We start from the raw sequence: 12,883 nt of genomic DNA, 5'->3' as shown, positions 1-12,883 counted from the left end.
GCCCATTTTGGATGGAGAAGTAAATTGAAATCTCCTGCACATATACATGTTCCAACACTTTCTGTGGCAATAAAGAACCCTCAAAGAACCCTGTACTACTACCAGGGGGTGCATATATATTACACAGCGTGACGTCTTCCTGTTCCATTTTCCCTTTCACCAACACAAATCTTCCCTCTTTATCTTTATGTTCTCCAGTAAACTCAAAACCAACCTTGTTCGGTATCAGAATGGCCACTCCTCTTTTTTCCCCTGATCTATGTGAGGCATAATAAATATTTTTGAACCCCATTCTCTTCCACTTCTCAAGTTCTTCCTTTGATAGATGCATTTCTTGTAGAAACGCAATATCAATTTGTTCCCTTTTTAGCTTTGAAACTATCTTACTCCTCTTAATGGGATTCTTTATACCATTCAAAGACAGTACCTTATAATACCGCATATTAGGGCTGGGCTATATCATACCGTTCACGGTAATACCGGTGTAATTTTGGGCACCGATAGGAAAATGAAACATGGCGATAGAATATGGGTAAAACGCGCATGCGCAGTGCCTATGTTTACATATGCACATGGCGGCGACGCAGAATGAGAAGAGCGAAAGTGGATCGTTAAATGAAACGGATGAACCAGAATTGGTTTGTAAAAATGCTGCAACTTCAGTGGTGGAACTGGTTTAGCTTTCGTCCGTCAGATACACAACAAAGCACTATTTTTGGTAGAGAATGCTAGCGGGCCGTCGTTATTACCATATTGTTTGGAAAATACGGCACAGTTAAAATCAATCCTTTGATTTTTCTGAAAATCAACAGAGCCCCTTATAATCCCGTGTGCCTTATGTATGAATTCTGGTTGTGTTTACTGACCTCGAAACGATTTTATGTACACGGCGCTCAAAAATCTGTCAAATGTTTTAGTACGACTTTGCTAAGCTACGAACCCACACCGCTTGATGGATTGTCGGAGCATTACGGCTATCGTAGGCAGGCGCCTCGCGGAGTGATACGTACCTGTGGCGGAGCGGGGGGTGACTTACTGGGCTTAAGCCCGGGTTGTTTTGTCAGAAGCCCGGGGTCTTTTGGAGTGTAATTTTTTCATAGTTAGATGCCTGGCTGACAACTGTATAAAACAAAAACTACACACAATATTCGAAGCACATAGTGCACACTGTGGGAATTTACGACTGTGCGTAAATCCCCCCTAAAATTGGTATGATCCGAGCTCAGACACTAAGCGGGGCGGGGCAGCTGCTGCCTGCGAGTGCGCTGTTGGAGAAACGCAGCCAGGCAGAACTGAAGTTCGACCAGGTACCAAAGCAAATCATTCGTACTGTACAAATAATGTAAATATGACGGTGCATCACGAAAGCTTGATATCAAACTGATCATTTGACCAATATTACGTTACTTGGTCTTCGAGTGAATCAACAAATGGCGAAATGAAAAGCCGAACAACAACAATGCTGTTTCTTTAGAGAGTCTTAGCTTACATGTGTGTTTATTTCATATTTTCAGTTGTTTCCCTCCACGGCTAAATAAATCGGTTTCAGTAATGTACTGATATACAAGAATGGACATAAGGAGCTTCTTTCAAAGAAAAAACTCTGGTAGATGTTATTTTATTGATTATGCTTTGTATGTTGTTCAGTATATTTCTATGCAAAACAAGAGGAATTTCAAAACACAGCAGTTTATTCACAGTTGAAACCAGATATTTACATACACTTTATGGAAAACACAAGAACATTTTTTTACTGTACAACATCAATTTAGAGTAAACTTGTTTGTTTTGGATAAATAAATATTGAAATATCTTTTAAATTAGTTAAATGTCAGAATAAAGAGAGACAGAGCTGTCTATATTTTATCACTTTGATCAAATTTAGGAGTACATATACACTAAGTTTATTGTTAATTAATAAGAAAACTCCAGACGATTCCATTCTGAGCTGAAGAAGCTTCTGATTGGTTAGTAGAGTCCATGTGAGTAAACTGGTGGCACAGCTGTGGATGCATATAAGTCAAAACACAGAGTCTGTTTCTTTGAAATGGGAAAATCAAGAGATGTCAACCAAAACACCAGGAAAAGAATTGTGGAGCTCCATAAGTGTGGCTCAGTTTTGAATACAATTTGGTGCCATTTGCAATTAAGAAATACAGATAGTTTCTCTCTTTGCTCTTAAAGTTAACAAATATGTTTTTTATATTTATCAATCTAAAAAAAATTAACATTTAGTCTGATTTGATGTTACAATTAAAAAAGTGTTTTTATCTGAAGAGTTTGTAAATATCTGGTTTCAACTGTATATTTGATAATTGTCAGCACAAAGAGGGAGAGAGAGGAACAGAGATTGAGATGGAGAATGAGGACAGAACAGAGATGAACAAGAGCAGGTGAGACAAACATGTTAGTCACATGGTTGTTTACCAAAGTATCACTGTATCACAGGTCCTCATGTATCTCGTACCTAGTGTTTCTTTTTAGGTTTGTTATTTTTCAAATTCTATATTTATTAAGTTCTGCAGGCTTGTTTGCACAACAAGGCTAAATAATTATATAAACTTTTCTCAATCTAAATATTGTACTTTGGTAGAATTAAAAAACAAGTGTAGTGCAGGTCTATGATGATTTTTAGTGCTACTATCATCTAGTTCTGATTCTGGTTCTGTCTTGGTTAAGTCCTCAGTAGTCCTGATTTTGAAATGTTGTAGTCCTGTTTTAATTCTGGATCAGTTCTTGGTCTGGTTGAATTGGGGTTTAGTCCTTGTGTCTTGATACAGCCCTGATTTTGTTTTGCCTCGCTGCTTAATTAAAAACCTAGCTTAAGGTGTCCTGCATATGTGATATATATTTTTTTCCTATATGAAGTCATTCTTTTTTGAACAAAACTCAAAACACAGCCTATTAATCTTTCAGTCATTTCTACCCCCCCCCCCCCCCCCCCCCCCCCCAAAAAAGAAAAAAAAATCCCACATGCATACTACCCTTTAGGGCTAAGCCCCGGGTGTTTCAAATGTCTGGCTCCGCCTCTGATACGTACTGCGCTTCAACATAGTATTACCGTATTGTGTGTGTATAACCTCTTTTTAAGTTTTGTGGATATTATACATGGTTGTGCTGAGGATATGTCGGCCAGTTTCCACTGGAAATGCCTTTTGGTTAAACTGTCAGCAAGGAATTTGCACTGTTACATTTTTATATAACTTTAATGCACATAAAAAACAGCTGCTTGTTTAAGTGAAACTACATTGATGGGGTTTTTTTGCACTAATAAAGTTGTGGAGTTGTAAAGTATTTTGTCTAGTGTCAATTATATCGTCAGTTATATCGTTATCACAAATTTTCAAATGTATATCGTGATAAATATTTTTGGTCATATCGCCCTGCTCTACCGCATATGTTCTATATAATTCCAATTTATTTTCCAGCACCAACATAACAATACTCTTAAAAAAAGAAAGAAAAGTAATTAAATGCATTCAAAAATCAAACATTTATTTCTGATATTTAAAATGCAATTTTCACTTTCACATTTTCAAATCCATTTCCTCACCGCATTTCTCTTTCCTGTTAGTTTGTGGATTCGATTATATGGATGGTGGATTATGTTAGTATAGTTTTTGAATTAACTATGGGATTAGCTCTTGGATTAGCTAACAGATTAACTATGTCTTTCAGCATTTCCTTGATTCTTCTGGTCCTTGAAAAGGCAATGCAATTGCTGTGCAATATAAGGAGCTCTCTGATTTGTTAGAGACACATGCTAGCTGCTTGGATTTTTATACACCATTGTGCTGTAGCTTTGCACTCCTAAGAATTGGGTGTGCTTGTACAAGGGCATTTAGCCTCTGAATTTATACCCTGACTAGGGCTGCCACGATTAGTCAACTAGTCACGATTAGGTCGACTATCAAAATCGTCGTTTGAAGCTTTGTAAGATCCCAAAAGACGCAGGAATAAGTAGTAGGATTTAAGAGTGTAATAACGGACTGAAACAGAAGATGGCAGCACTGCATGTGCAAGGATGCCAGCTGCTGTTAAACCCTGAAGAAGAAGAAGCAGGGTCCGGTATCGTAGCTGTGTCCAAATTCAGGAACCACATCCTGCTGTGCCCGCATTTTTAGGCCAATTACATTACAGCGACACGACGAAGCCTGTCCAAATTCGAAGACTCCGACAAATGTGGCCGACAAATGCGGCCTTCATTTCCCCAGATTTGAAGGATGGGTCGCGTGTATACTTCGTGGCCCAACCTATCCCAGAATTCATAGCGCGGCCCAGCTCAGTTTCCAACAATGGCGGCAGCTAGTTAGTTTTAATATTACTCTTATTATTCTTTCTGGGTCACAAAATAAACATTTAACATATTTTCAGGCGAGAATGTAGCTGTGTAAACCTCAAATACCTGCTCAGTTTATCAGGACACCACATATTTTCAAAAGTGCGCCAACGTTTTCGGAGACATCTGATACCCACCAGCTCAATAGCTAGCCGGGGTTCAAGGCTCACTAGAGCCGCTGAGAACACCGGACTCCCGGCAAATCGTTTTCAAACCCACCGCCGTCTTTCGCTACTCAGGTTAAACATGATATAGTCACTTAGATAACTTACAAATTTTATTGTTTGGCTTTTTTTTAGCATTTTATTTGTTCCTGAGTAAATCGGTTTGGCTGAGATTAAAGTTATAGTTTTTACACAGCTGAATAAACGTCAAGCAGACAACTGATTATCAGAAGTGTGAGACGCTCGCGAATATACTCCGGTGTCCTGTTATATCTTAGATAGCAAGGAGCAGACGGCTGAGTTTATTAAACTTCACCAAAACAATCTGCAAACTTCATTAAAATTTAATAAACTATCATCTTGTCTTTATTTTTAGTCAGCACATACCTTAAACACTTAAAGCTGTAAGCTAATGACTTCTACAATAGAAAATGGCCTTTTGCCATTACTTAGGCCACAAAATCTTTTTTCATTGTAAATAGCTGTCTTATTTACTTGGTGAGACTGTAGAACTTATTTTTAGTAATTGCTCATATTTACTGTTAAGATATACTGTTTTATCAAATGGTCTGAGCTTGCTATATATATAAAAAAATTCACCATAATTTTCACAATAATTCTAACAATGTTTTGACATTTTGTTAAAATTAAAAGCACGGTATGTTTTGAGTAATTAACATACAGTTGTAAATTGTAAATTCAAATGAAAAAAAGCAGGAAAGATTGTCATTCATATAGAATTGTAGGGTGAGCCACCTATGTGCCATATTACTGTAAATTAATATATTTTCAACATATTAGCAGTGTAAAAATAAAAGCAAATCACCATTTGTCAATATACAGAAATTTAATATAGATATTACAATCATTTACTCCTTTTGATTTGATGGTAATTTACCGTTGCCATTTTACAGTTATTTCGGGTAATTTTTACATACAGTTCTTACAGTGAAGAGATCAATCTTGTCAACCACAAAACAGGTCAGTGCTAAAGTATACCCTGCTTAATCTTTTAGGTACATATAGTGACCATAACATGAGTAGGGATGGGTATCGTTTAGGTTTTATCCGATACCAGTACCAAACCGGTACTTTTGAAACGGTGCCGGTGCTTAAATGGTGCTCGAACCGGTGCTTAAAGAATGGAGAACACAAAATTGGTCCAAAAACCTCTCATGTTCAGCTGTTTTTTTGTAAAAAGATAACAATGTTAGCCTTTTCTGCAGCTATGGGGCATATATGGTATCACTCTTGGCTGGAAGCAGTGCTTAATCAATGGAAAAAACACAAACTTTGTCCAAAAACCTCTCATGTTTAGCTGTTTTCCACTTTTTCTTTGGTCATTTCAGCCTTTTTGGCCAGGGTGAAGGGAGTATCTGCCATCAAACAACAAGACAGCCGCATGTAACTACGACGGTGTTTGCTAGTTCACCTTACATGCATTAATTTAATAACGTGGTTAGCCTACTCAACGTAAATTACACACGGACAACATTAAGCTACTCATGCAGAGAAGAACGGCTGCTGCTGCATCATCATCCGTCATCATTACTGCTACACTGGCAGGGCTAGGGGCCAGGACTCTCCTCTTCGGGTTTTTGGGGGATGTTGCTAACTCCGGGTCCGATAACAGGCAAACCACCCGCAGTAGATGTGCACGGTGTGAGGTCTCGCAGCAAGCTATCAAATACGGCGCATTTCTCGGCTTTTAACAAAATGCTATACGTCGCCAGGTGTTTCATCAGATTCGAGGTGTTACCTCCTTTGCACAGTATCACCTTAAAGCGCTTGTTGCAGGCTGCTGAGTTTGCAACTTTTGCTGTGAAATACAGCCAGACTTTGACCGCTTCGCCTTTGCCATTTTTAATCTGTAGCTCTGCTCTAAAAGAACGTACATACCTGGGCCCGCCTACTATCCTTGGAAAGGTAAAATGATTGGCTAGAATCCAAAGTGTATCACAGCTCAGGAAAAAAAAAGCACTGAAATAAAGCACCGAAATGTGCGCTGCTTTTCGGTCTGGTTACTACCGTTTATGTCAGAACCGGTGCCATTACTGGTACCCATCCCTAAACATGAGGTGTAAGAATTTTAGGTCACATACACAGATAGACATGTTTTACATAGCTTAAACAACTTTGGGTCAAATTGACCACAGAGGAACACCGCATGCAAAATCTGTAAAGCTCATTGAATCTTTTATTTATGCTTTAAATGTTTTACACTTCTGTAACAGTGTCTCTCAAGGAAGATTATGGCATTTATGGGAATCAATCTTTTAACTACCTGCGACCAGAGGTAGTCAAATGTGTTGTAAAGATAATGAGTGAAATGTAGTTATTAATAAAATATATGTGATGAAAACCAAAGCTGAAACTGATTCAGCCTATTAATTTTCTTTGTATGCTTTTTAGGTTCTGTGCCCGATGCTGTGATGTATACCGTAAATGACGTGGAAAACACACACATTTATACACATTCACACTATCTCCTTCGAAATCTGAGCTTAGATTGTTAAATATAAACAATGAATGTATTTAAAGCAGAAATTGCACACCAACCATCAAAAGTTTGGTTAAATAACATGAGTACTGTAAAAAGAAATTTCTTAACCCGAAAGCTGGGGATGGCTTTATCTTGACAAGGAGGCCAACCTCAGGGCTTTATATGCTGCACCTTATTTCTGCCCAATAAAGTGCTTTAAACTAAACCCTAAATTAAACCCATAGAGCATTTTTTAAAAGGGATTTTTGTTCAAAGGTGATTCCTAGCTTAGACTGGAACGCTCTTCAGCGTGTGAATCAAACGGCACAATTCATCTGTGGAGTACCATTCCCACCACTACGGGACATTTACAACACTTGGACCAGGAAATGGGCACACAACATCATTAAGGACCGAACTGACCCACAGCACACACTGATCACGCTCCTGCCATCTGGCAGATGCTACAGGAGAGTGAAAGTAAGGACAGCCAGACTTAAAAAAAGTTTCTAACCACAGGCCATCAGGCTACTGAATCACTGAAATATTGTCGAACTGTAATTATTAAAAATTATTAAATTATTAAATTTGCAATTTGTACATACTCTGTTTAAATTACCGCTGTGACAGTATTGCAACTACTTGCACTTTAAATTCTGACTACACCCACACATAAGATACATAAACTACAAGTGCTACAAATCACTTGTTTTACTGCATTTATTATTTTCAATGCTATTTTCTATGCTTAGGATTAAGTTGACTCTTTATTTTAGTTAGTTGTTTCTTACTGCAAAGTAAGAATTTCATTGCTCTATGTAACCACTTGTGTTTTGCAGGGTATATGAAAATAAACTTATTGAAACTTGAATCTGTAAAACACAATGCAAAAATGGAAAAAAACATTAAGTTATGTGAATAACCTGACTCTTCTTAAATATAATTCAGTAAACAAGTAGAACTACAAATGTGAGCAAGTTACAGACTTTCTTTTCAATAAATGTACATGACACTTTTGGAATGATTTGAATTGTGGGCTAAAGAAGGAAGCGAGTAGGAAGTAAAGCAGAGGACACAGAGTCGAAAATCACTGAGACAATCTCTGCTGCATAAAGTTCAGGTAGCAGGTTTTCCTGTTTCGGAGTCCAATGCCAAAAAGCTGACTCAAAGTGCTGTTGAAGCCGTAACATCTTCTACAATGAAACAAATGTGGGCGCGTCCTCATCTCCCAGAGAAGTTGTTGTCAACAAACAAACCTACATGCACAAAGATCTATTGAAAATGTAAACATCAGCTAAAATATCTGCAGGGACTTAATAACCTAAATTTTTGACCTCTGTGAAAATAAAGACGTTTTTGTTTCGTGTTCATGAGTGAGGGGAGACGGGAGTGTGCTACTGACAGATGGATTTCTGCAGTGACCTACATACTGTACTAGTCTGTTTTTGGTAAAGAGAGCTGAGTATGAAGGTGAAGCTGTCAGTTGGTTGATATACATCGATACCTTCACTTATGGTCATAAGCTCTTTGTAGTGACTTAAAAAATGCAATTGCTGATACAAAAAGTGGAAATTGGGAATGAATTTTCTCCAGAGAATGGCTGATATAGCGTAACGAGTCATCAAAGAGGTGGTTTGGGCATCTGACTAGGATGCCTCCTGGGCATGGTGTTCTGAATAGAGTGTGCCCTGAGGTAGACCCAGGACACACTGAATAGAGTACATCTCAGAGGAAAGCCTGGAAATGCCTCAGTTGTCCCCCAGGTGAGCTGGAAGAAGTGGCTAGGAAGAGGGAGGTCTGGACTTCCTCTCCTTAGGCTGTTGCCCCTGCAATCCAGCCCCAGATAAACAAAAGAATATGGATGGATTAAAACTTTCACTTATGCTAGTTCTAGAAATAATATTTAGGGCCCAAAAAAGTAACTGCAAATGCTCCACCAGTGAAACCAAGTTGAACTCTCGCGAAGACTGATTGTTTGTATCTAGCTGGGCGAGTGCTACGGAGGTCTCAGAAGCAGCAGTTGGGATGGGTGATGAGCTCCCCATCATAGCATACAGGGTCTTTATATGCACAGAGCATTCTGAGAAAAGTAATAAACTGAATCAATTTTGGCTTCTTTACATATATTTTATTAATAATAAAATTTTACTTTCTGTATCTTTATCACACACTTGACTAGGTACAGTACTTGGTTAAATGCTACTCATTGCAACATACCAGACATTTAATGCCAAGATTCAACCTGCAGTGTTAGAGAAGCTGGGATTAGCTTAACTTGGTCCTTGATAATCATCTATAACCAGTTGGGGATGAATATGAATGAATAATTACTATTTAATAAAATTACTAATTTTAATTTAATTAAAATTACATGTAATTACTAATGAATAAAAATCATTTAAAAGCTGTAGGTTGCAGCTATTGCTCTAACACTGTGTAAAACAAGGCTCAGTGCTGGCTCTTACAGTTTGAGCTGCTTTAAACTTTATTCACAAAGAGCACATTAGCATACTAAAAACAATAGCTAGCTAGTACTGCTGTGACCTAATACTTTCATAAGCGAAGATGATCTTCAAAGAGCGTGGCTACATGCAGTGATGCTAGTGTTAGCCATTGTGGTGGCAAACTTCTTTATTCTATGTATTGATCACTTTATCGATAGTAATATCACTTTGTCACTTAGTTATATGCAAATATGCATGTCACAAATGGACCTTATTGCACATACACACACAGTGGGGCACTGTAAGTTCATGGGAGACGTTAAACAGATAGTGAGACTCCTTGTCCATATCTCAGAGGAGAAGGAGGGACGATCTAGGATGTAAATTCTTAGGCAACAGCTAAGTGAAAAACACATTTGTAACTTTCTCTCTTGGAAGGTCCAAGAAGGTTTATTCTATTCTATTCTATTCTATTCTATTCTATTCTATTAGGCCAGTAATTGACTGTCAACTTTTCCAAGGTGTAGTCTGTCACCCTGTAAATGCTGGGATGGGCTCCAGGTCCTTGTGACCCTGAATTGGATGGATGGATTGATGGACTGATTGTGTTTTTGTACTGGCACTGTACTTTGTTAGTACTGAAATAAAGACTTACAGTACCTTGCCTAGCCAGTGTGAGAAGCCGTCTGCGCTCTCCTCGGCTGCAGTGTGTTGGGAAGCAGAAATCTTCAATACCTCGAACAACACTAACCTCACAGCGTACAGCGTACGATCTGTCCAAGTCATCACCACCCTACACACACACACACACACACACACACACACACACACACACACACACACACACACACACACACACACACACAATTTATTAGCCAGATCAATTGGGATGGGAATTGATAATAAAATCAATTAAAAAAAATCAGTCAATAAAATGAATGTCCATATGAACATTACTTTAATTTTATTGATCATAAACTGCTCCAATATTTTCATCCTCCAACACGAACTGAAATCAGCTGATTGTAGGGCACACAGCCTTCAATTCATGCTGCAATTATTTTCAGGTTTATTATTCACAGTGTTTTGAGTAGCTACCTTCAAGTTGTCATAGTTCAAGTCACTCTCTGGTGTCTGGCTGGTGATCTTCTGTTCATGATATGCTTCAATAACTCGGTCAAAGAAATCACAGAACAGGATGTAGGACTCGGCATCGCCGGCAACACACCCGACAGCTACAGGACCTAAATAATCTCCTTCATTAAAAAAAGGAACAAAAGTGACAGAAGGACCAAGTGAATAATCTAAACATTTACCTAAAAATTTCTCCACAGATGCTTATGGAATTACCACTTTGGACTTCATTCGTTTAAGGTTTCTTTCAATAAATGTCCAGATTAATTAGTAAAACAGTAAGTAAAGTAAAACAGATTAAAGTGTTTAAACTTAAAGTATGTAAACTTTATGCATCCATCAGAGCATGAATGTGTGTGAATATTAGATAGCACTTAAATAGGGTAAGCAAAAAGTGCTTGTGTGAATGGTGTGAATGAGGCAATTTGTGTAAAGCACTTTGAGGGCTCAGTTTGAGTAGAAAAGCACTGTATAAGAACCAGTCCATTTACCATCAAATAGAAGACTGAGAGTCCAAAGCTGAAAATGCTGTTTACAAACCCAGGATCATGACAGGTAGAGATACAGCATTGCAACTGTTTGCAGGATCTTATCTCAGTATCTCTTTGCATTGAAATTGCCTCCAATGTGGCACTCCTTTTTTTCCCAGTGCAGGGTGGCTGTAGCTCAGGTGGTAGAGCAGGTCACCTACTAATCGGAAGGTTGGTAGTTTGGTCCTAGTCTCCTCCAGTCTTGGATTTTCGCATGCCAAATATCCTTGGGCAAGATACTAACCCCAGGTTGCTCTGCGATGCATCCATAGGTGAATGAATGTTATCACTAACAACTTAGGAAAGTGCTTGTGTGATTGGGTGAATGAACAAGTTGTGTAAAGTGCTTTGAGTGCTCAGATAGCAGAAAAGTGCTATTTAAGAACCAGAAACATCACACTTTTACTCAGTTGGAGCAGCAGTTAATAGTAATAATGTTGTGCTTCTTCTCACACTTTGATCCATGATCCAGTTGCTGTAGGCAAAAATCTGGACTTGTTGCTGAATGTAACATTCCTCCACATGTTCAGATTCCATTGAACATGTTATAGAGACCAGTGCAAACAGGCCTGACTGTGAAGGGCAGTCATTACAGGCCTCCTGGCAGCCCAGGAGACTGAAGACTGGCGGTGTGCACTTTGCTCTGAATTGCCTGGGTAATGCAAACATTCATTTCTGGATTGCAAATTTGTAAAAGATTGCCTAAGTGCTGACAGGGTGAGGAAATGATCTTCTTGTGGTGATGTCTTCTTTGTGGCCTATCTCACATTCCATATTATATGGGACTTAGATGCCACTCTGAATATGATACTAGGACTCATCCAAATGATACTGCACCTTTGTTTTATCGAACACCAGATTAAAGTTGCCCTGTGGCATGGGCCCTGTCCAGATCAGTCAAACGTGGCATGCTTGGAGCAGACATCAACTAACTGCTATAGCAGGTACTGCTTAATCCTAATTGTCAGCACTTGGAGTACCAGAAGCTCAAAACAGATTTAATAGAATAATTATTTTATACGTTTTTATAATAATTGTATAAATTTAAAACAATTCATTTATTGAAATAAACTTTGCAAGTTTGGCATTGGCAGAGAAGTTTTGGCAAGTTTTCCATGAGGACAACCCACTCAACTCTACTCTCAACCCACAAATGCACATATTCCTTACAAATATGGCATCATTTAAGGGGAAATAAGCTTTCCAGTAATAAAAGATTTATTTCCAGAAACCATAATTAGAACAAAGAAATAACTGACCAAACAAATTTCCTTAGTTTTTGTGCTAACTTTATATTATATTATATGTTAGACCAACAATGAAACAACGATAATTATGATTTTTTTTCATGCAAATCTCAAATTCTTTTATATATGTAAATACTATCAAATTAGTTACCAATTGTTCACTAATTTTCATGTTGCTGTAATTCTGTGTTTTGGCCTCTCTGTAAAGATTTGCAGACTCAGATCATGTGTTTGTGGTATGGACCCAAAAGTGGACACTCAGATACAAAACTGAAATTTAACAAAAAGCGAGCCGTTTCTTGTGCACGGAAATACAAAAACAAAAGGCTAGAGGAGACTAAGACATACTAACTAAACTCGGCAAAACTAGACACTAAGAACTATGACTTGCTTGAAGCAAGAAAAATAAGAAACATGAAAAACCTGAAACATGGAACATGGGACATGGAGGAAAGACAATGGGAGACAAGGCCAAAACAAAAAGACATGACTAAGACACAAAGAGAGAGAGTGAGACACACAGGGAGAATAAACAGAGACAAG

The 12,883-nt window shown here is 38.2% G+C and overlaps 1 protein-coding gene across 2 annotated transcripts in view; it reads right to left on the bottom strand.

Annotated features, from left to right (window-relative positions):
- The window catches only part of LOC146629983 (creatine kinase B-type), a 40,574-nt gene that overhangs the window by 11,844 nt on the left and 15,847 nt on the right, over window positions 1-12,883 (bottom strand). For both annotated transcript variants that reach the window (XM_085356731.1, XM_085356732.1), the window contains exons 4-5: window positions 10,528-10,685; window positions 10,090-10,222 (exon numbers count right to left, since the gene is read on the bottom strand). In XM_085356731.1, coding sequence (XP_085212857.1) covers window positions 10,090-10,222; window positions 10,528-10,685 — 291 coding nt within the window. The remainder of the gene's footprint in view (window positions 1-10,089; window positions 10,223-10,527; window positions 10,686-12,883) is intronic.

Source organism: Diplotaxodon limnothrissa, linkage group LG6 (genome assembly GCF_057381915.1).
Source record: "Diplotaxodon limnothrissa isolate DT_005_m linkage group LG6, D_limnothrissa_male_GT1.1, whole genome shotgun sequence".
Lineage (NCBI taxonomy): Eukaryota > Metazoa > Chordata > Actinopteri > Cichliformes > Cichlidae > Diplotaxodon > Diplotaxodon limnothrissa.
The sequence above is the reverse complement of the archived record's forward strand: the minus strand, read 5'-3'. Positions and strand labels throughout refer to the sequence as shown.